Here is a 19,884-nt window from a genome sequence, read left to right as displayed (position 1 = left end):
TCCTTTTATTTTTTTTTTTAAGATACGCTCTCAACATAATGGCAAATTTGTGTGGGGAAGAATAAGCAGCCTAGCAAGGGAAAAACCATTGGTGCAAATTCAAAAATAGCATTATCACATTTTACTAACTAAACAAAAGTGATGACAGCTGCAGTTGCAGCATAGATAGATAGCATTTCAGTCACCAACTGTCCACTGAACTGTGGTGCATGGCTGCTGCAGCAGTAGTTTCCTGTGAAAACTACAGCAGAATCCTGTGAAAACTACAGCAAGTCATTACTTTCTCTAGTATCTCTCACAATACAGGAAAACTAGTAATGTGGGTCACATTTTTGGAAATCAAGTAATTTATTTTTCCTTTATAAAAACTTACAGGAATCTGAACAAGCAGTGAACAACTGGATTAGACACAGATACGGAAGATTACAGTTCTACCTGTTCAGTTTCAGCTAAATTAGATAGAGATAAATGAGTTTGCTTTGTTCTATTTTTAGTCTAAGGGTTTTACGGTTTTAAACAGGCTGAAAAGAGTTGTTAAATAGCCATTAGTGTGAGGAAAGATACAACATGACAGACTCCACAACCCCAGAGCAGGTGTTTTTTGTCCATTCAAATTATATCTATGGCCTTAAGAAGCAGACTAATCTAATATAATTTATTATTGAAAATAAACTTAATTTTAAAACTTAATAAGAACACCATTAATTTAACATGTCAAATATATGGTTAAAGTTGCTCACTGGTACTTTGTGAGGAATTTCTACTGTGCTTTTTGCTTTTGATAAGAGTAAACCGACGCAAGGGATGTTCTCCTTTGAAGAAAGCTTTCCTGTACTTTGGAATGGAGCTGGCAGAAGAGTTATTTTAAGGAGGTCCTAATGTTTGGAATGTGAAATAGCATGAAATGGAGGTCTTTGAATAACTAAATCCTGGATGTAGTATATGCTTGCTATACTAGCTTCAGGTTAGATAAAAGCTTCTTTTCATGCCTTAACTTGGTTTGATTTATGAGCCCTTCATTGCCATAATCTTCATAGCTTCTATGTTATGAAATCCTACTTGCAGAAACGAAATCTTGAGAAAATCGAGCTAGCAGTTTGTTGTATCTGCCTTTTATTTTGGCATAAAACAGTGTTGAGTTTGGATAACCAAATGAGCGCATATGCTTAGAGTTTTTTTTACCATAGGAACTGTTTTTCCACAATTACCAACACATGGCCACAGCAAACTGCTGTAAAACTTGTGTAAAGTTTTCTGCCAGGCATGCAGCCTGTGAAGCCTCCTTCCCTTTTTTCCTAAATCTACCATCCTTCCAAAAGCTTCAATAAAAAGATTAACTTTGCAGAAAGCCCCTAAAAATCAGATAATCTGTCCTGAATTTGGAACTCATTCTTAGCATGTTAAGAAATTGGTTTAGACTCAGATGGGTTTTTTTGGTCTCCTTTTTAAAGCGGGGAGTGGTGGGGTGGTTATGGCTTCAAGCATTTTAAGACTGGAATTTAAAAAAAAACCAAACTGACTGCATTTAACCAAATGCTATCTTAGCTTGTTTAAAGTACACCTTTTCCAAGTTTGTAACTCTTTTCCTTATAGTACAAGAAAATAGTCTTTTAAGATACACTGAGCATTTTCACGGAGTATAGAAGATCTTGTCTAATTGGGAAAAGCTCAAATCAAGTATTCCTTATACATAAGCAAATAAGAAATGGATACCACTTCTGAGCCATTTCCATAGCAAGCTATCATGAAGGGTTAGTAGCAAATATGAATGTAGGTCTGAATTTTCCTTTCAATAAAAAAAAGCCATTGATCATGAATGGAAGTGGATTTCACTTATCATAGCTTAATTTTACATATACTGTGGGGAACAGTTATCATAATTTAATTTTAAAACTTACTGCCAGTCTTTATTGTATCATTGTCTATTAGATATCCGGTGTGTTGACTGTGCCATCTGCTTTTCCTGCAGGGCATGTGGAGATGAGAAGGAAAATTAATCACTTAGCATCAAAAAACCTGAACAGTACTTTAATCAGATGCACAAGGACAGCATAAAACTAACTGAAAGGATATTGGCTTTGGAAGAACAGTCTCTTCAGAAGCTCTCTGAAATCTTGCCTACTTTAGCTAGTTTCCTCATGAATACAAATCTCACAGGCTGTCCAAGGTTCAAGGGGGGGGTAATTTAAAGCTAGGCCTCTTAGGGCCACTTTTAATTCAGGGAGGTCCTAATACTTGCAGAGTTGGGACTCCCAGGAGCGCTTTCAGTTATTTAGATGGTGTAATACCTTTTTTGAAGGTGGAAGGCTTGCATCACATTTGGCTGTGAAGTGCTGTGCACAGTGTTTGATCCTACAGATGTTTCAGGATGGTTTACTTGTGGCCTTCTGTGCTTGTTCCCAGGGGCAACATACGTGCAAACTCAGGGACTGACCTGCCTTTTGCTTTCACAGGGATCAACATGGACAAATCAATAAAGATAAGTGGATCTGAAACACAAATTGTAGTATGCCTGTGAGTTACAGGACAACTGTGTCATTCTTTACTACCTTATTGTTGCCAGGACCTTCAAATGCTGTGCATATCAGTCAGGGAAATGGTGGTCACAAAAAGAGGAATCACCGTGAAATCTGCCACCCTACTTTTGGCTCACTTGTCATTTTCAGTTGTTTGTTTTGCATCATGCTGCTTGTCTTTAAGAAAATCTATAGGCTGGTATCCCTTGGGGTGTTGACTTAAGCTTTACTCAGGGCCTGATGTAGCAGGAATTCACAGAGTTTGCTCTTCAGGCTTACAAGAGCCATAGCAACAGCCTGTGAGGAAAGCTTGGCTGTTGACCCTTGCTGTATATCCCACTATGGTGGAAGAAAATAGGAAGTGAGAGAAGATAGGTGAAGCTCATAGCAGAAAAGTATTGTTACATGAGGGCTGTTTTATGGCTTCTATCTGTAAGTATGTTGTAGATCAAAGAATGCCCATCCCAAATTATTTTTCTTAAACCCCATCAAAACTGGACTGTCAGCAGCCAAAGCTCCTTTAAGAGAGTATGGGACTGCTGTGGGGTTTGCCCGCTGCTCTAGCATGAGAGGAAGAGACCAGTGGTGGTTGTGATTCTAAGCATACGTGATGTCAAAATAAACAGGTAGTGATATGAACAGGTATCTCGGCTTTATTCCCTTGGCTTCCTGCCAAGATTTGAGGTGCTACTACCTACCTAGCCCCTCTGTGAAAGCTGTAAGGAAGAGCGCTGGAAATGAGATGTTCCCTGTTGGCAGCGCTGTCTTAGTCCCCAAGCACTAGGTCTTGGTTGGAAGTCCTGCATGTGGAGGGGACTGTGGGCACAAGGGAGGGGGAATGAGGCAGAGGAGGAATAGCATCTGCTGGGGCTCAAGGGGTTAGTTGAGGGATACGGGAAGAAATGGGTTTGTTCTGAATTCCCAACATTTCACAATACCCAAAAAGTATTAAGTTTTTTTTTTTTACCACTGTTAAGTTTTTTGTGGTGAGGGGAGGGTGAGAACTGCATTGTGAAAGATTTTTTCACCGAGGTGCCCAGTACCTGCAGTTACGGTTGCCCGTTCTGTCCTGCGTGACTTCTGCGAAGGCAGCGGGGAGCCTTTGCCTGCACCCTGGGGTCCCGGCCGTCCCCCGCCATCCCCTCGGCCTCCCGCCGCCAGCCTTGTGCCTTGGCGCGAACGAGCACCCCGCCCACCGCGTGGCCCCACCCCCAGGGGAGAGGCGCGCCCCTATTGGCCGCGGCCCCTCATATTTACATGGATGGGACCCACCCGCTTCCGCCCCTCCCTCTCCACGCACGGCCTCGGCCGGGCCCGCGCTGTTGTGACACGTGAGGGCGGTGCACGTGGGGCGGTTATGTAAAAGTGCGGGGGGAGGTGAGTGGGGTGGGGGGGAGAGGCGGCAGGCCGGCACGCAGGCGCACGTGCGGCGGGCCGCCGCGCATGCGGGGGCCGCCCAGTGCGCGTGCGCGGGGCGGAGCGGGGCGGGGAAAGGCTGGTCTGCCTCTCCTCCTCCTTCCCCCGCCCTCCCCCCCCCCGCGCGCGCCCCTCCCCCGGCCAGACGGCAGAGGCTCCCGAGCGACAATGAAGCAGCAGCAGCAGCTGTCGCCGCAGCAGCAGCCCCCCCAGCCACAGCGCCAACCGCCGCCTTCCGCCGGCGCGGGGGTCCCGGCCTTCCTCAGCAAGCTATGGGCGCTGGTGGGCGAGGCCCCCAGCAACCAGCTCATCACCTGGAGCCAGGTGCGGGGCGCGCGCGCGCGCCCGCCGCGGCGGTTGGGCCGTCTCCCCCCGCCGCGTGCGCGGCGCGGCGGGAGGTCGTGTTTTACCCCCCGGTTCCTGCGGCGGGCACCCGGGGCCTGCTCGGGGAGGGAAGGCCGGGCGGGCGGCGGGCCTCCCGCGGGGTCCGCGGCGGGAGGCAAAAACGGGGCACGCCCGCTCGCCTTGATGGGGCTCACTCCCCCGTCCGCTCTGGGCCGTCGCGGCTTTCCCAGCCCAGGCGGCGCTGCTGGGGGGAGGCCGGTTCGCCCCGTCGGCCTTCAGCTGGTGCCTCGCCTCCAGCTGCGGGTACTTGGGGGTACGACCACCGGTACCCGCCGCGGGGGGGAGGGGAAGAGTAGGGGCGCGTCCTCTGCCGCTCCCGCGCTGTTTGCCGGCCCCGACCGAGCAGGCTGGGGCTTCCCCGGGGGGGGGGGGGGCAGGGATCCGAGAGCGGCCGTGTTTTGCGGTGCGCTGACACGCGGTTTTTATTAAGCCGGGAAACACAGAGCTGCGGTTCCTACCGCCGGTTGGCGGATGCCTAAATAACGGGGCTCGCTCTCGGTGAGCCGGGGTCTGCGGGACAGCAGGAGATGGGGAAATGGGGCTGTTCGCCTTCCCATGTACGCGAAACAAACAGGGCCGCCGTTCACTGCCTGACACCGGCCCGATCTAGCGGCGTTTCTGGCGGGGCGGGGTCGGGGTCGGGGCCGGGGCCGGGGCCGGGGCCGCCGCCGCCGTGTGCCCCCCGCAGGGGCGGCGAGGCCCGGGCCGGCCGGGAACGGCCCGCCCCCATTGGCGGGCGGGCGGCCACGTGGGGGCGGGCGGCCACGTGGGGCCGACAACTGTTGCACTCGGGTGGCGTCATGCCGGGTTTGGTGTCCACCTGCGGGAGGGTGGACACCACCCCCTTCTCCAAACCACCACCACCCCTCCACCCAAACCACCACCGCCACCCCCGCCCGGGTCTGCTGGGGAGCGCCCTGGAGGGGATAGAGCACAGGCATCTCTCTGGAGGTAGTCACATTGGGCACCCATCAGTAGTGGCAGAGGGGGACGCAAGTGTTGATCTGCCTCTTTATTTCTTTAACAGAAGTCCCTTTCTTGGGAGCTGCAGGTTAGACGTGTACAATGGCCGTGTTGACATGCATCTACTTTGATTGTTTTTAAAACATTGGAAAATCTTGAGTTGGATGTCTTTCAATCTCGAATCCTTTATATTCGAAAGCGGGCCGTTGTAGCGAATAATAAGTATTATGGGAGCACAGTTTATAAGTATCTTATAATATTGGAAGGCAGGAAGTTACCACTTTCTTGCAATGTAATGAAGGGCTGGCAAGTTTGCTGCAATAAGCATCATTAACTCTTGTGATAAAAGCTAAGCAGGTTTTTTTTTAACATTTCATTTTTGTCTAGATCTTAGATGTTTTTAATGTAATTTATATTTAAAAAATCCTGTCCGTTAACTATATCGATATCTTCAAGCGATGTTGAGATGGCACCTCTCAACTGAGTTTATTTTAAATGCTCAAGCAATGATAAAATGTCATCTTAAAATATTTTGCTGATAATGAGTTACCAGTAACTTTAGCCAAAACTTCCGAAGAAGGAAGCTGGTAGACTCAGTAGATTACAGCAGCTTGTCCTTCTGATTTTTGTTTTCCTTCGCTTTTCTATAAGAGAGATGCTAAGGGTTATATGAAGATTCAGATGTTGTCTAACTTAAGAAGTGCCATTTTTGTTGCCTTACATTTTTAATGGACATTGCTTATGTTTATCTCAAGTAAGCACACCAAGGCTATTATTTGGTATCCTTGTATTATTTTCTGAATTAAAGACTAATTTTTTGAGATTCTGCAAGGCTGTTGGTGGAAGGAAGATCCACTAATCCCAGTTGATGTTACCAGCATTCAGTAGTTCCTGTGGGGGGGAAGGTATTAGGATCACTTAGTACACAAGTGATGACATCTTTTAAAAATACACCGTGTCAGTATTATGGGATACAGAGTGTACCAAGTGTAACAGGGAAGGAAGAGTACAGTTACTATAATATTTCACTTTCCTCCTATACAAATCCATATCCTTACACTGTAAGGATAAACACCATCTGAAAGCAAACAGCCAAACTGTCTCCCTGCATACATAGCTTGGTGAAGCCATGGGTACGTGTTGTCTGTGGCAACACATACAAGGAGTACCAAATGAAGTATGTGGAAGATTGCTGTATGCTGCAGTCAGTAGTAACACTAGGTCATGAAAACAGTATTTAGCTACATATTAAGCCTTCAGTGAGTTCACGTCAGGCCTTAACATCTGTACAGTTTTGCTGCAAACAACTGTAAGAACAAGAACTTGTAGTTGTGTTTCCCAGATTTTTCTGCCCTAGGCCTGAACAATGTCAAAGTGATGATGAAGTGAGGGCTACATGAAAGCTGTCTGTTGGTGCCACTGGTCACTGTATAGTACTGTTCTTTTGAGTGCTTTCAGCTGGTGAGTTTTCATTGGCTAAAATGATCCATTCCTACCCTTTTTTTTGCTTCCCCTTTCCCTTCCACTGACTGATTCTCAGCGGGAGGTAGGTAGGCATTATTGGGAAGTTTTCATCTTCCTACCCTTCCCTCAGTCCTAAGCTCCTAACTCATCCAACAGTGAGCCATTTATAAATCCCGTTTCTGACAATCCTTGTTGGTTTGTCAGAAACAATCTCTTGGACAAGGATCTTCACATGGTTCTCACGGTTGGTTCTTCAAGCTTCTTGGGGTCATAGAGCTGCTGGCATTTAAGGGTAAGAAACAAATGTGACTTGTTGAACTAAAGGGCTTCTAAGAAGATGCAGTATCAGTGTTGACATTTGTCAAAGATGGTAGGCTTCTCATTAAATACAGGATGAGAGTACTGTGGATGTACTGACAAAACCTGCACCATTTTGAAGTAGCTAATTTGGATTCTGCCAATTAATTACTTGTCCTTTAGTTAATGGAGCACAGTCACTGAAGAACAAAGAGCTGAGCTTTCTATTTTTGTCAAAGTCTGTGGATGAAATACAAGATCAGTCTTCCCTCACAGTTGGCATCCCAGGAGGAAGGGGATACTGCCTTAGGTGGTTACCTTTTTGGTAACTCCAAAGCCCAGTGGATACCCTCAGCTCTTTGACAGCTTCATCTGCTCTACAAGTCCTATCAAACTAATCATGCTTTTATACTGGAAAGCAGAAGGGACTCTTAGCTGGTGGTTGGGTTTTTTTTTTACCCTTGCACAGTTTACATTAGATTCCTTCCCAATACTTTGAAGCTACATACAAAATTGACAGTATTGTCCTGTAGTGAAACTGTGGTAATTGTTGGTAAACAACTAATTCATTTATTGAGGAATCAATGAGTAACAATAGAGATGTTCCCCTTCAGATATGGATAGTCGTGTAAATTGATAATACTCTGTTGCTTTGCAACTGCAGGGTTTGTACACTTTTTGTTGTGGAAAATTGTAGGCAAGCAGCTCAGTTACGTACTGCATGCACAAAGGAAACATTCCTATCTGGTGATTAATTTTAAAAGCACAGCGTGTTTTCTACAACGGTCTTTAAGTAGCTTAACGTGTGTGTCTCATTTTAGAATGGCCAGAGTTTCTTGGTGTTGGATGAACAGAGATTCGCAAAAGAGATTCTTCCCAAGTACTTCAAGCACAACAACATGGCAAGCTTTGTCAGACAGTTGAACATGTGTAAGTTTTTGCTTTCTAGCATAGATCTAGATCCTTGTACATGTTTAGTTATAGACGATTTCCTTTGAGCAGTGGCCCTGTGCTCTCTGCAACTGAGATACTGTCTCATCCTCAAAACTGGTATCAGGATAGTTCAACAGCATAGTTTGAATTTCTTAATGTGGGTTTTGAGAGTTTTTTCTTTTTCCTGTTTCTTTTTTAAAGATGGCTTCCGTAAAGTTGTCCATGTTGATTCTGGGATTGTCAAACTGGAGCGTGATGGTCCAGTAGAGTTTCAGCACCCGTATTTTAAGCAGGGCCGAGAGGACTTGTTGGAACACATTAAAAGGAAGGTTAGTGAAAACTCAGTATGTGTAAAACCTGTAAGTATGAATGAATAGCAACATTTGTGTCAAGTTTAATTGCGGGATTGTGAGTGCAAATACATTTGGAGTTTGGGGAAGCAAACTGTGCTGCTGTCATATATAACGACTTGTTTAAAGATATTTTGGGGGATTTGACTAGGCTGCTTTATATAACCTGCTTTGCTGTCATTATAGTAAGTTTCACAGGTGGCAAAAATGAGTGAGTTACGCAAATATGACATTTTGCAAATGGATATTAGAAGAAGAGCAGAGCATGCTTTGAGTTCACCATCAGTAGTATAACAATCTGCTTGTTTATGTAGCTTGTTTCAGAGCAAAGCTACTGTAAGCATTAAACTTCCCACCAAAGAGAACAGGGAAACCTATAAACATGTTTGTTATGCTGCTTAATGTGATTTTGAAATGTGCTCTGCTGTTATTGCAAGCCAGATGAATATAGATACTGAATAGCAATGTGGCAAGTTAAACTATGGTACTTATTAATGCTGGATTATTGTGAAGCACTTATTAAGAAGTAGAGCACTTAGGAGAATCCCTGAAAATTCTGAATGTACACAGATGTTTGTAACAATTAAAGCTAACGTGGTGACAGCTGTAAGAGGAAATTTCTGTGTGTCCCTTTTTTTAATTGATGCTTGGCTTACTATTAATTTAAATGCATAGTTTATCAACACTAGGAGAAATACATGATCACCAAAAGAAAATAGAAGTGAACAACGAGTAAAGGAAAGTGTTGTTTCTGGATTCTAATATTTTAAAGGTTTCTTCTTCGAGACCTGAAGAAAACAAGATACGTCAGGAAGATCTCTCCAAGATAATAAGTAGTGCTCAAAAGGTGCAAATTAAACAAGAGACTATTGAATCTCGATTGTCTGCTTTGAAGAGGTAAGTTGCTCTATCAGCAACTGATCCCTAAAATTGAGTAATTCTGGTAATAGGTATCGGAAAAAGACCTGATTTTAGGTGTCTCTTGATTTCTTATTGCCCAACTATAATATTGCTTTAGGAAAATAAATTTCAATAGAAGAATTGCATTAAAAATTAGATATTCTGATATGGCTAAAAGTAATAGGCAATGTTAGCGTTTAAAGAACTGTGTAGTAGCAGGCAATTAAATAACACCTTTAATAATAATTCCATAGTGCTGCTCACACTGAATATTCAACTCTGCTTTTAGTATAAAGTATGCAGTTTTATGTCTCCAAGTTTGAAGTAGTTACTATGTTTAGTTTGAGGCAGACTTTGGTTTGTGCAAAATGCTTATAATACTTTCTTACTGCAGTTAATGACTCTGCTTGCTGCTTTTTATTTTCCTGTTGTTTTCATTCCCCCACTGCTAAAAATTGCAGAAGACTTAATGCCTATGAATATCTGTTTAGAAATCTAATTTGGAAATTTGTTAGTTACCTCAGCGGCAGAGGTACAGAATCTAAAATCCCAATGTAAATAGAGTATTTTTAGAATAGCATTATTACCTATTTATCAATTACGATTTATTCTCAACAATGAGAGAGATGTGTGCCACAAATTACTTTACAAATTACAAATATCCTTTAGGATATGTAGGTACAGACAGGATACATGAGCATAAGCTCATGCACTGTAAGTCACAGCATCTCAACAGTAACTCTGTCTTAGGAGTCCTTAACTTATGTTAACTTGAGAACGTAAATGATGGTGTGTGTACCTCTGTGGCGGAGGTCACTGATAGTTCAGTTTTATGGCATAAATGCTGTCATTTCTAGTATTCAGTTCTGATTACTTGAGTGGTAGAATATTCAAAGGCAAACTCATTTTGTCTAGGAAGAGTCTTTATTAGACTCTGGGCAATCTAGAGTAAAAATGTTCATATGCACCCTTTTCAAATCATAGACAAACTTGGTTTGGAAGGAACCTCAGAAGGCTGCCAGGTCCAAACCCCTGCCCAGAGCAGGGCTGACTTTGGCTGAAATGACATGCGGTTGCTAACAACCTGACCATTTGTAGAGATGAGAAGATAGAATGGTTGGTCTTTGACATCCGTATTGTTGTCCCATGAGTTTAAAATGATTGAGATAGAAACTGGAGCTAAATCGGAAAACCTAGTCCTACAGAACATGTTAATAAAGCTAGTGAGAAATGGAGAAAATTCAGAATCTCTGACCTCAGTTGTTAAATTTGTGATCAAACTGTCCTCTTAAGGATCTACCTCTTAATATTCTTATGCTGTTGGAAACAACGAGGTTCATGGGTACGATAGCAAAGGCCACTTTTACAGCAGTTTTTATACTGTCTCAGTAACCGAACTCCAGTGAGTACTGGAACAACCAAGGTTTGTAAAATGGCACAGTGTTTAATAAAAACTGCCATGTCTGCTGGGCTCCTCTTATTTGTTAGCATCTAACATGCCCCTTTACTGGAGCTAATAGAGGCAACTGTTAGGATGACCTACAGCTGCTTGTGTGACTTGAGAGCTTGTTCTGTAAAGATGCTTTCAAGGTGGATGTACTGTTGCTGACAGGTGGCTTGCATCTAGCAAGTGGTGAGGGGAAACTGCATTCTTATGCTGTTTGGTCCTTTGTGCTGCCAGAAACCAGTTGTCTGCTTGATTATTATTATTTTCTTTTAATTTCTTAGGATTTAATTACTAGAAGGAAGAGGAGAAGGTAACTTTGTTGTGGGAAAGGAAACAAAATAGTTAATTTTTAAACACTTAATGTATGGGTAATACCTATTGCCAAATCTGGGAATTTTTTTTTTTTAAGGGGGCCAGAAATTCTCTGCAGGCTATTTGTTGTGTTTGGGTCTCCATTTTGTAATTGTTTGCCAAGGTTGCTAACTGTGTGCCTCCCACCCACCCCTCATCTAAAAACACATTTCAAAGAGCTTTAGTGAAGCCAATTAATTTTTAACAAAACTGATTAATGTAAATATTATAAAACTCAGCTTTAGTTTGACTTTGGTAATCCTTTTCAAATAGGGAGAATGAATCTCTTTGGAGGGAAGTGGCAGAACTGAGAGCAAAACACTTGCAACAGCAGCAGGTTATTCGGAAGGTAAGGCTTCATTCAGGTGTCATGTGAATGAGTGAGTTCTTGAGTGCTTCTGAACTAGGAGTACCGTGCCACATGTTACCTTACTTTGCCCTCACTCTTTTTCTTGTAGTCTGTGAAATGTCTTTTTAATAGGAAAAAAAAAAAGGTTAGTGTATGTATGGTGAACAAATCTTTGTGAAACATTCAGTGTATTTCACCACATAAGCAGAAGATAAGGCCAAACTCTTGTAAACCTCTTTCTTTTCAAAGAAAGAGGTTCACGAACATATATTATTCATTAAGGTACCCTTAAAGTGGTCCATCCATTTTTTTTATTACTTCAGGAATTGGGTGACTAATATTATGTGTTGGATGATCTCAGGAAAAACTCTTTCTCACTACAAAAACTACAAATTTCTGTATTGGGAATTCACTACTGTCCCACTTAACTGACACATTGACTGTGTATTTCTGAAGTAATCAGAAGAATAATAGATTATTGAGTGGAACCCATTGATAATATGTTAGCTTAGTTTATCAGTTAGATTTATGACCTAGCAAAACTAATGTAAATGCAAAGAGTTTACAGATTTTTTTTTTTCACTTTTTTAACATATCAGAAATAGAAACACTTAAAACAGCCTTGTAGCAGAGACTTTTACCGATCCCCCCCCCAGTTTATTCAAACCACATACATACATTTAATCCTTGAATTTAAAATATAAGGGAAGAAAGTCTAACATTTCCAAAGGAAAGGCAGCTGATGAATACAGTTAAGTGTACTTGTCATTTTTTTTCTGAATCTGTCAAAAATGCCTTTCACCAGAACCACTATTTACAAATACACGTTATCTATACAATCAACATGCCTAGTGCCTTCTGTCATTGCTTATTAGAGTTCTTCTGATAGTTTGAGTTACTAGATGTTCTTCTGTGTACTGTATGATGTAGTGTAAAAGTCTACTCTTTATCACCTGCTATGTGAAAAGCCTTTTTCAGACAACTGAATAACTATTATTTTTAGATATTACCAAGTGTTTTCTATTCTACCATGATTTTTAACTTTTCTGAACAGTTCTATATGAGAATTACTACTCAAAATAAATGTACTGCTGTTTATATATAGATTTTGTTATTGAAGTCATCTGCTATAAGATATCATGGTACTCTGAGAGAAGCAAGTACAGAGTGGATTGACTAACAATAGTGTTCTTTTCCTTATAGATTGTACAATTCATTGTTACCTTGGTTCAGAATAACCAACTAGTGAGCCTAAAACGCAAGAGGTAAATACAGTCCTGAAAACTTGCAATCCAATCAATATACTGACATGTTTTGTTGACTAAAACCAAAGAATTAGTTTTGAGGTGGCTTTCTTCCTTTACTCTTTCTGATTTAGGCCTCTACTTCTAAACACTAATGGACCCACAAAGTCAAATGTATTTCAACAGATTGTGAAAGAACCAGCTGACAGTAACCACCATGTAAGTTTTCTTTTATGCATACTGTTTGTTATGATGAAGGAAGGAGTGGATGGGGCAGACAGATCAAGTAGCTTGTCTTATGGGGAATAAAACATAGCTATGTACTGAGAGCTGTCCACTTTGAGAAGTGATATGCCATGTTGTGTTTCCTTCAGAAGCCAAGTGTGTCAATAACGATCATTCACTTTTCAATATAAGCCTGTATAAGCCAGTTATCTGTGTATTAAATACAGCTTGATGTGATCCTACTGAAAGCAGTTTGCTTTTAATTATAGTGCTGTTAGAAATATGTTAGCATATGTATGTTGTGTTGGTATCTCTGGGAGTTAGGTGTCCCTAGCTCCATACAGGATAAGGATCCAGCATGTTCCTCTGCAAGGCAGCATCCAACCCAGCAAAATCATGTCAAGTTCCTGTGCCATATGAATGTGTCACACCACTGAAAGATATTTTCTGCTGTCCAAATAGTGCTTGGTGGGGAAATCATTAGAATGAGCGCTGTAGCATGGCACTAGAGTTAATAGCTATGTAACAAAGTAGTATTTAAACGGCAGTCACTGTTTTAATATTTTTAGTTGTGTCATCCTGTTGTCACAGCTTTTTTGTTGCTTTTGCTGACAGTGCTAGTCAATTTTTTTATATCTGTGCCTGTAACATTTGCCATACATTTTTTCTGTAGCTGCTGTTCTCCAGTTTGTTTGTTCATTTATTTGTATGTTTTTTCTATTAAATGCAGATCTATACAAACATCTTGTAATCTTCAAGGTGTAGGAAAGCTCTTGCACCTCTTTAGAATTGAACCATTTTAAGATACAATGATAACTGTCAGCATGCTGAAGCTCATTGTCCTTCTGTCCCCTGACTCTTTTTAAAATAATTCTCAGGTACCTCTGAACAGAAATGAGGGCTTAAAACAAAGGGAACAGATCTCAGATGACATCATTATTTATGATGTCACTGAGGATGTGGGTGATGAAGAAAATCCCATGGGTGATGAAGAAAATCTTCCCGTTACACCAGAAGCAAATGAAGATACCACTTCAGATTCTTCCAAGTAAGAAGTCTTTAGAAGTCTATATAGATAATTGGCTTTCGGTGTTGTATAATATGCAATAATTTAGATGTCTTAGATGATTCTTTTTAATGAAGTGGTCAGAATTAGCCAGTACTGTTGCACATATAGAAGCCATATCTGTGAATTCACACTAGGTTCTGATCTGTTAACCTCTGGATTTGTTCCTAATAGTTAATTGGTTGTTGGAATTTTAATATGTGGAGGACAGAAACTAGTGAGAAGCAGTCTGTGTTATTGCACTCTTGTTAAATATACTACTTGTCCAAAGACAGACTAAGCGATGTCTTCTTACTTTTGGTTATGAATACAGATAGGAATGAGTTCCCTTGTTTTTACAGTTTTTTATGGAGAATAATTTGCATCTGCTGTTTGTCAGGTATTGGTGAGGACTTCTAACTTTATTAAGCCAGTTAATTTCAGAGGTTTTTTTCAGTCCCAAGTGTTTTGTGACTGTGTTCCTTCCTGTCTGTACTTATCGTTATAGAAGTATTTCACCTTTCAGCTATGACCAGTTGAAACTTGGTCCAGGGATTGAGATGCAACTCTCCTCCTGAGTTGCATTGTATTGATAAGGCCTGTATTATGCCTCAAGGAATTTCTAGATTATACTTGAACTCGTACCATTGTTCTTGTTCAGCTGATATCTAGGAATGCATTCTCTGACAGAAAAGCTTCATGAAGATAAGGCCATGATGGAGAGGCAGCACAACTAACAGCTGTGTAAGGGTTAAGAAAACCAGAATATGAGTGAAAGCAAATTATTTGAGACAACACTGTTGACTGAGATACTTTATGTTACGGATGCTCCAGAGTTGATTCTGTTCAACAGAAAAGATGCTAAATACATATTGTCTATCCAGTTTGGTGGCCTCATATGCTTTGGTCCACTTTTTACATACTTTACATTTATATGCGAGTTTACAGTTGTTCTAATGCAAAAATATCAGTGTTCCTCTATCTTTTTAGTAGTTGTTACTGTGATCTAGCACACAGTGTCTGCTAGCTGAGCTGCATTAACTGTTGAGCATTACAGCACCATATCAATGGAAAATAAATAGATATTTAGAGTATCTTGCTGTGTTTCATATTAAAAAGCAGTAGGAAAATTTATTTCCTTATAGTAGCTTGACTAAAATGAGAAGTAACTAAACCTGTGGAATGGTACCAATTAAATGAATGTATGAAATGCTTTCATTCATTTTTTCTGTATTACAGCTGTAGTCATTCTCCTGATATCGTAATTGTGGAAGACGATAACGAAGAAGAATATGCTCCTGTAATTCAAGGGGATAAAAGCACAGAATCAGTTGCTGTCTCAGCTACTGATCCCCTCAGCCCTGTCAGTGACAGTACAAGCCCACTCATGTCAAGTGCTGTACAGCTGAATAACCAGTCAGCTTTAACTGCAGAAGATCCAGTCTCAATGATGGATTCCATACTCAATGAGAATGGAGTAATTTCACAGAATATAAATCTTCTTGGAAAGTGAGTAGCTTGGTCTTTTGTTTTTTCAAGTATTAGAACTGATTGTTTGACAGAAGTAAAAAGAACAGAATAGTAGTTTCTATTGAGAACTTCAAATTTATAGGTCGCCTTTATTCTAGCCAGTTTCTAAAGATCCTTCTATATTAAGTATTTTTAGATGGAACCTCTAATTTTCATTGTGAAGTGAGTGAGTTGCAGTGCATAATTTGACAGTGTAACGTTGTGAATGTTGTTGTTCAAACTGACAGGATTTATCTGAGTAGCTCTGGCAGGTGGATGGGACTCATCAGGGCTACCTGGATGCAAGAATCGCATCTCTGCTAATGTGATGTCATAGTGTTACATTGATGTGGTATCTGTTTCGGAGCACCCTGTCTGCTTTACTTGGGTTCTCCTCTAAATAGGCTAAAAGTTTCCATTTTTTTCCAGAGGTTGTTTCTAATGAAAGACTTAGTTCATTCCAGTTCTGGTGAAGATTTTTAGGCACATGTAGGACATCTGTGTAAAGCTTAATTGTGGATTTCTCTTCCTTTTGTTAAAGGATACAGCAATAAAATATTGTTTGTCTTCTAGAGTTGAACTTCTGGATTATCTTGACAGTATTGACTGCAGTTTAGAGGACTTCCAAGCTATGTTATCAGGACGACAGTTCAGCATAGATCCAGATCTCCTGGTCGATGTAATTTTCCCTGTTTTATTTTATTTGCTCTAAGCACAGCCAACTTGAAAGTTGGATCATGTTGCTCAGGACCTTGTTGAGTCAAATTCTGAAACCTCCAAAGATGGGAGATTCCATGGCCTCTTGGGTGCCTCTTCCAGTGCTTGACTCTACTTTGTGAAGAATTTCCTTATGTCAGTCACAATTTTCCCTGCTGCAGCTTGTAGCTCTTGTCTTTTGTCCACCTCTGTGGAGTTTGTCTTCTCCGTAACACCTCTTCAGAAGCAGTGGGAGAGCGTGGTTATCCTCCTTTGTCCGCCCTCCAGACAAGATTAGCCAAGTTCCCTCAGCCTCTTGCGTGTTAAGAGTCCTCAAATATCTGTGGCCCTCCAGATGCCCTCTAGTTTGAAAACTCTTGTACTGGGAGGCCTAAAACTGGACACTCTTCCACAAGTGGCCTCAGGTGCTGTGCAGAGAGAAACAATTGCTTCCAGTGACCTCCTGGCTATGCTTTGCCTGTAGCAGAGCACGCCTGCCTGTAGCAAGGCCCTGCTGCTGGCTCACGGTAGGGTGGTGTCTACCACAATTCCAAGTTCCTCTTCCTGAGGAGCTGCTCCCTGTCTGTTCCCCAGCCTGGGCCAGTGCATGAGGTTATTGTGTCCTGAATGCGTTTGGCTGTTGAACCTGATGGAGTGCCTGTTGACCCCTCTCCTGCTTGGCTGGGATCCCTCTTCCAGAGGCTTGGCTCTCCCACGTACTGACTCCTTCCAGTTTGGTGTCACTTGCAAACTTGATGGTCAGGGTGTGTTCTTCCTTATTGTACACACAATTCTCCATGCAGAGAAGGAATTGGTATTTTAAGACTGCAGCAAACCATGTTAGTCTAAGTTAGGTGTAATACAGTTGTTCCCTTTGTGGCTGAGGTTCGTAGAATTCCAAACTATTATGCCCCAAAACTAGGTTTTCTTTGCAAAAGTGGTAACTACCTGTAAATAAACTCTAATCCAAATAGAGCGTGAAAACATTAAGTACAGGTATTATTCACACACATGCAGATGTGATGTTCTTGTATGTGTAACAGCAGCATCGAGATACCTAAAACTTGATGTGTTTTGTCTTATTCAGCTTTTTACAAGCTCCGTGCAGATGAATCCCACCGATCACATCACTAATACCAAAGTAAGTCTTAAATCCATTGCTCAATGTACACAGTAGTGAGATGCAAACTTTATTCATCCTTTACTGTTTTGTGTACTGGTGTAATAGCACTTTTTTCATGCTCTGGCTTTGAAGCCTTCCACAGGAAGGCTCTAGCCAAATTCGTCCTGTTTGTTAGGTTTTAAACAGAAAAGGGAAAAGCATGCTAATTAATAATGTCCTTTAAAACTTGTATTACCTTGAGGCCGATACCTGTACATTGTACCAGTCTCTCGACTTTTGTATCCTCTAAGATTTTAGTACTTGCAGACATGGCACACGCTTTGTCAGAATGGTTTCATCTGTGTTGTCTGGTGGGAAAAGAAGCGAGAATAAGCAGTAGGGCAAAGATCTAGCTCTGTGAATTTGTCGTGTTCATTTATGAGCATTAGTTTTGGTTATTGCTTGAGTAAGCCTGTGTTTCCATTTCACATTTTCTCAGCCAAGGTCTATTAAGAGTGCATAACTGGTATCACTGCATCCCTTCGCAAATGAAAATTGGAATTTTTTTTTTAATAGTTGGTCAGCTGTGTTCTAGCAGCACTGGAAAAGGCTTTAAGCATGTGTGTTAAGATTTTTGCTTTTGGTTCCAGATGGAGACAAAGGGAATAGAAACTACCAAGAATAATGCTGGTCCAGCGGCTTCACAGGAAACACAAGTTTCTAAGCCCAAATCAGGTTAGTTGTAGCATTTGTTTAAACGGTTTTAACAGTGGAACAACCGTTGTTCTAAAAAACATCATCTCAGTTATTTGCTGTTTGTCAGGTTTTATATCAGGCGGATAAGCAAATAACCAAACCAAAATACTTACTATAGGTGCTTTTTAGGTTTTTGGCACTGCACCAGGTGCAGAGAAACTGATGTTTTTGCAGGAGAATCTGAACAAATAACATTGTGCATGAATGTAACAATTCTTTAATCACTCATTCAAAGCAAACATCTATAATGTTTTTTATTAATTATTCTTTAAATAAATTCTGTGGGTTGGATTTTGTTTTTTCTTTCTGCACATAGAAAGGCACATGAACTGATAATGGAATTTTTTCCCCCTTAGATAAGCAGCTCATACAGTACACTGCATTTCCACTCCTTGCGTTCCTCGACGGGAACCCAGGCTCTGCCATTGAGAGCGGGAGCTCCGCAGCTGAAACTCCTTCCTCTGCTGACAAACCCCTGGAAGTGGATGAGCTCCTGGAGAGCAGCCTGGACCCCGAGCCCACCCAGAGCAAACTGGTACGGCTGGAGCCCCTGACAGAGGCAGAAGCGAGCGAAGCTACACTGTTCTATCTATGTGAACTTGCCCCGGCACCCATGGACACGGACATGCCCTTCTTGGATAACTAATGTAATGGGGACTCTGTATATAGTCATGAAGATGAACTATTTATTTAGAATATTGTTTGGTATGAGTTTTTTGTAAATCACTGTTTTATGTAACCAGATAACGTGGAATCCAAAATACCTTTCCTATGTTACTTCCTACAAGCAATTGTTTAACTACATGGTTAGACAGGCTGTTAGACACGGTTGGCAATGCCAAGTCGGACTGTTACTGTACTGCTGTCAAACACTTGGTATCACACATATCGCTCAATATCCCAGGTAACAGAACACTTGTTAATAGTAAGCATCGTTTATGATTTCTTATACTTCTGGTCTACATATGATGACGTTAACTAGTAGTGTATGGTTAGGGAGCACTGACTTTCTGTATCTTGGGTTTTTTCTATTTTTTACAACATTTTGTTTAACAAACATGAGGCTTTTTTGGGGTGGGGGGGACCAGGACCTGATGTAGGCTTTTTTTTTCCCTGCTTGCACTGGGAACAAAGTGCCTGTACCTTGCTAAATCTTGGTTCTGCCTTACTTTCACTTCAGTGGAAGTGCTCACACATAGCACAAACTGGGGAAAAGTTCTTTACAGCCGCCAGGCCCCTTGACTGCATGAGTACTTTTACTTGGACCATCTACTCTGATAAAATAAATGTTACTTAAGTGTGATACTTGTTAAGTCTGATACTCTTATTCCATCTGCCTAGTGGATGTGGATTTTGCAGCTTGCTTTTCATGCCTGAGTAGCTGTGCAATGAGGTCTGCTGCTGTGCATGTTCATTGGAAAGTAGTTTCATTATCTCCAAAATTCAAGGCTTTATAAGCCTCCAAAACAAGTGGTTAATGCAGCAAACTGTTTTTCCTGTAGCGCTACACAAAAGAATGTTTTCCTCGGTTTTCTTGCTGCAAGCTGTGGCAGAGCCCTACCCCTACTCAAAAGGTGTGTTTCCATTGTTGGTTTACCAGTATTCCATGGTTATTCAAGTGAACTGACTGTAGTTGTATGACAGAGCTGAACTCCAGAGGGGTTACTACAACACAAAGTGATGGTGCAGTTGACACACTTGTAATTAAATCATCTCACCCTGAGCTCCTGATTTAATATAAACAGTAAATTAAACTGTAACTGAAGATAAAAAGTTTTCTTCCCTCTCTGCCCTCAGCGCTGTAGATGGGGGAGGCTTGAGAGGCTCCAGCATGTAAGATATTCCAGTGAAAGGAGAAAGTGGGTTTCAGTAACCTCATACTTGCAACAGGAAAAACAGCTCCACACCTCCAGCAC

General features: G+C 41.7%; 1 protein-coding gene across 2 annotated transcripts; it reads left to right on the top strand.

The window, feature by feature from the left end:
- Positions 1-4,097: 4,097 nt before the first annotated feature.
- On the top strand, positions 4,098-19,281 carry HSF2 (heat shock transcription factor 2). Of its 2 annotated transcripts, none has more exons than XM_082480629.1 (13): positions 4,098-4,256; positions 7,883-7,991; positions 8,196-8,323; positions 9,117-9,241; positions 11,316-11,391; positions 12,595-12,656; positions 12,770-12,854; positions 13,739-13,908; positions 15,145-15,414; positions 16,015-16,093; positions 17,198-17,251; positions 17,863-17,947; positions 18,325-19,281. In XM_082480629.1, the coding sequence occupies exons 1-13, from the start codon at positions 4,101-4,103 to the stop codon at positions 18,612-18,614; spliced, it is 1,689 nt and encodes a 562-aa protein (XP_082336755.1). In that variant the 5' UTR covers positions 4,098-4,100; the 3' UTR covers positions 18,615-19,281. The 2 variants fall into 2 exon arrangements, with proteins under 2 accessions (XP_082336755.1, XP_082336754.1); XM_082480628.1 differs by having other exon boundaries at positions 15,988-16,093.
- Positions 19,282-19,884: the final 603 nt, after the last annotated feature.

This window comes from Vanellus vanellus (assembly GCF_965231255.1).
Source record: "Vanellus vanellus genome assembly, chromosome: 3".
NCBI classification, from domain to species: domain Eukaryota; kingdom Metazoa; phylum Chordata; class Aves; order Charadriiformes; family Charadriidae; genus Vanellus; species Vanellus vanellus.
This window is presented reverse-complemented; position numbering and strand designations above follow the sequence as displayed.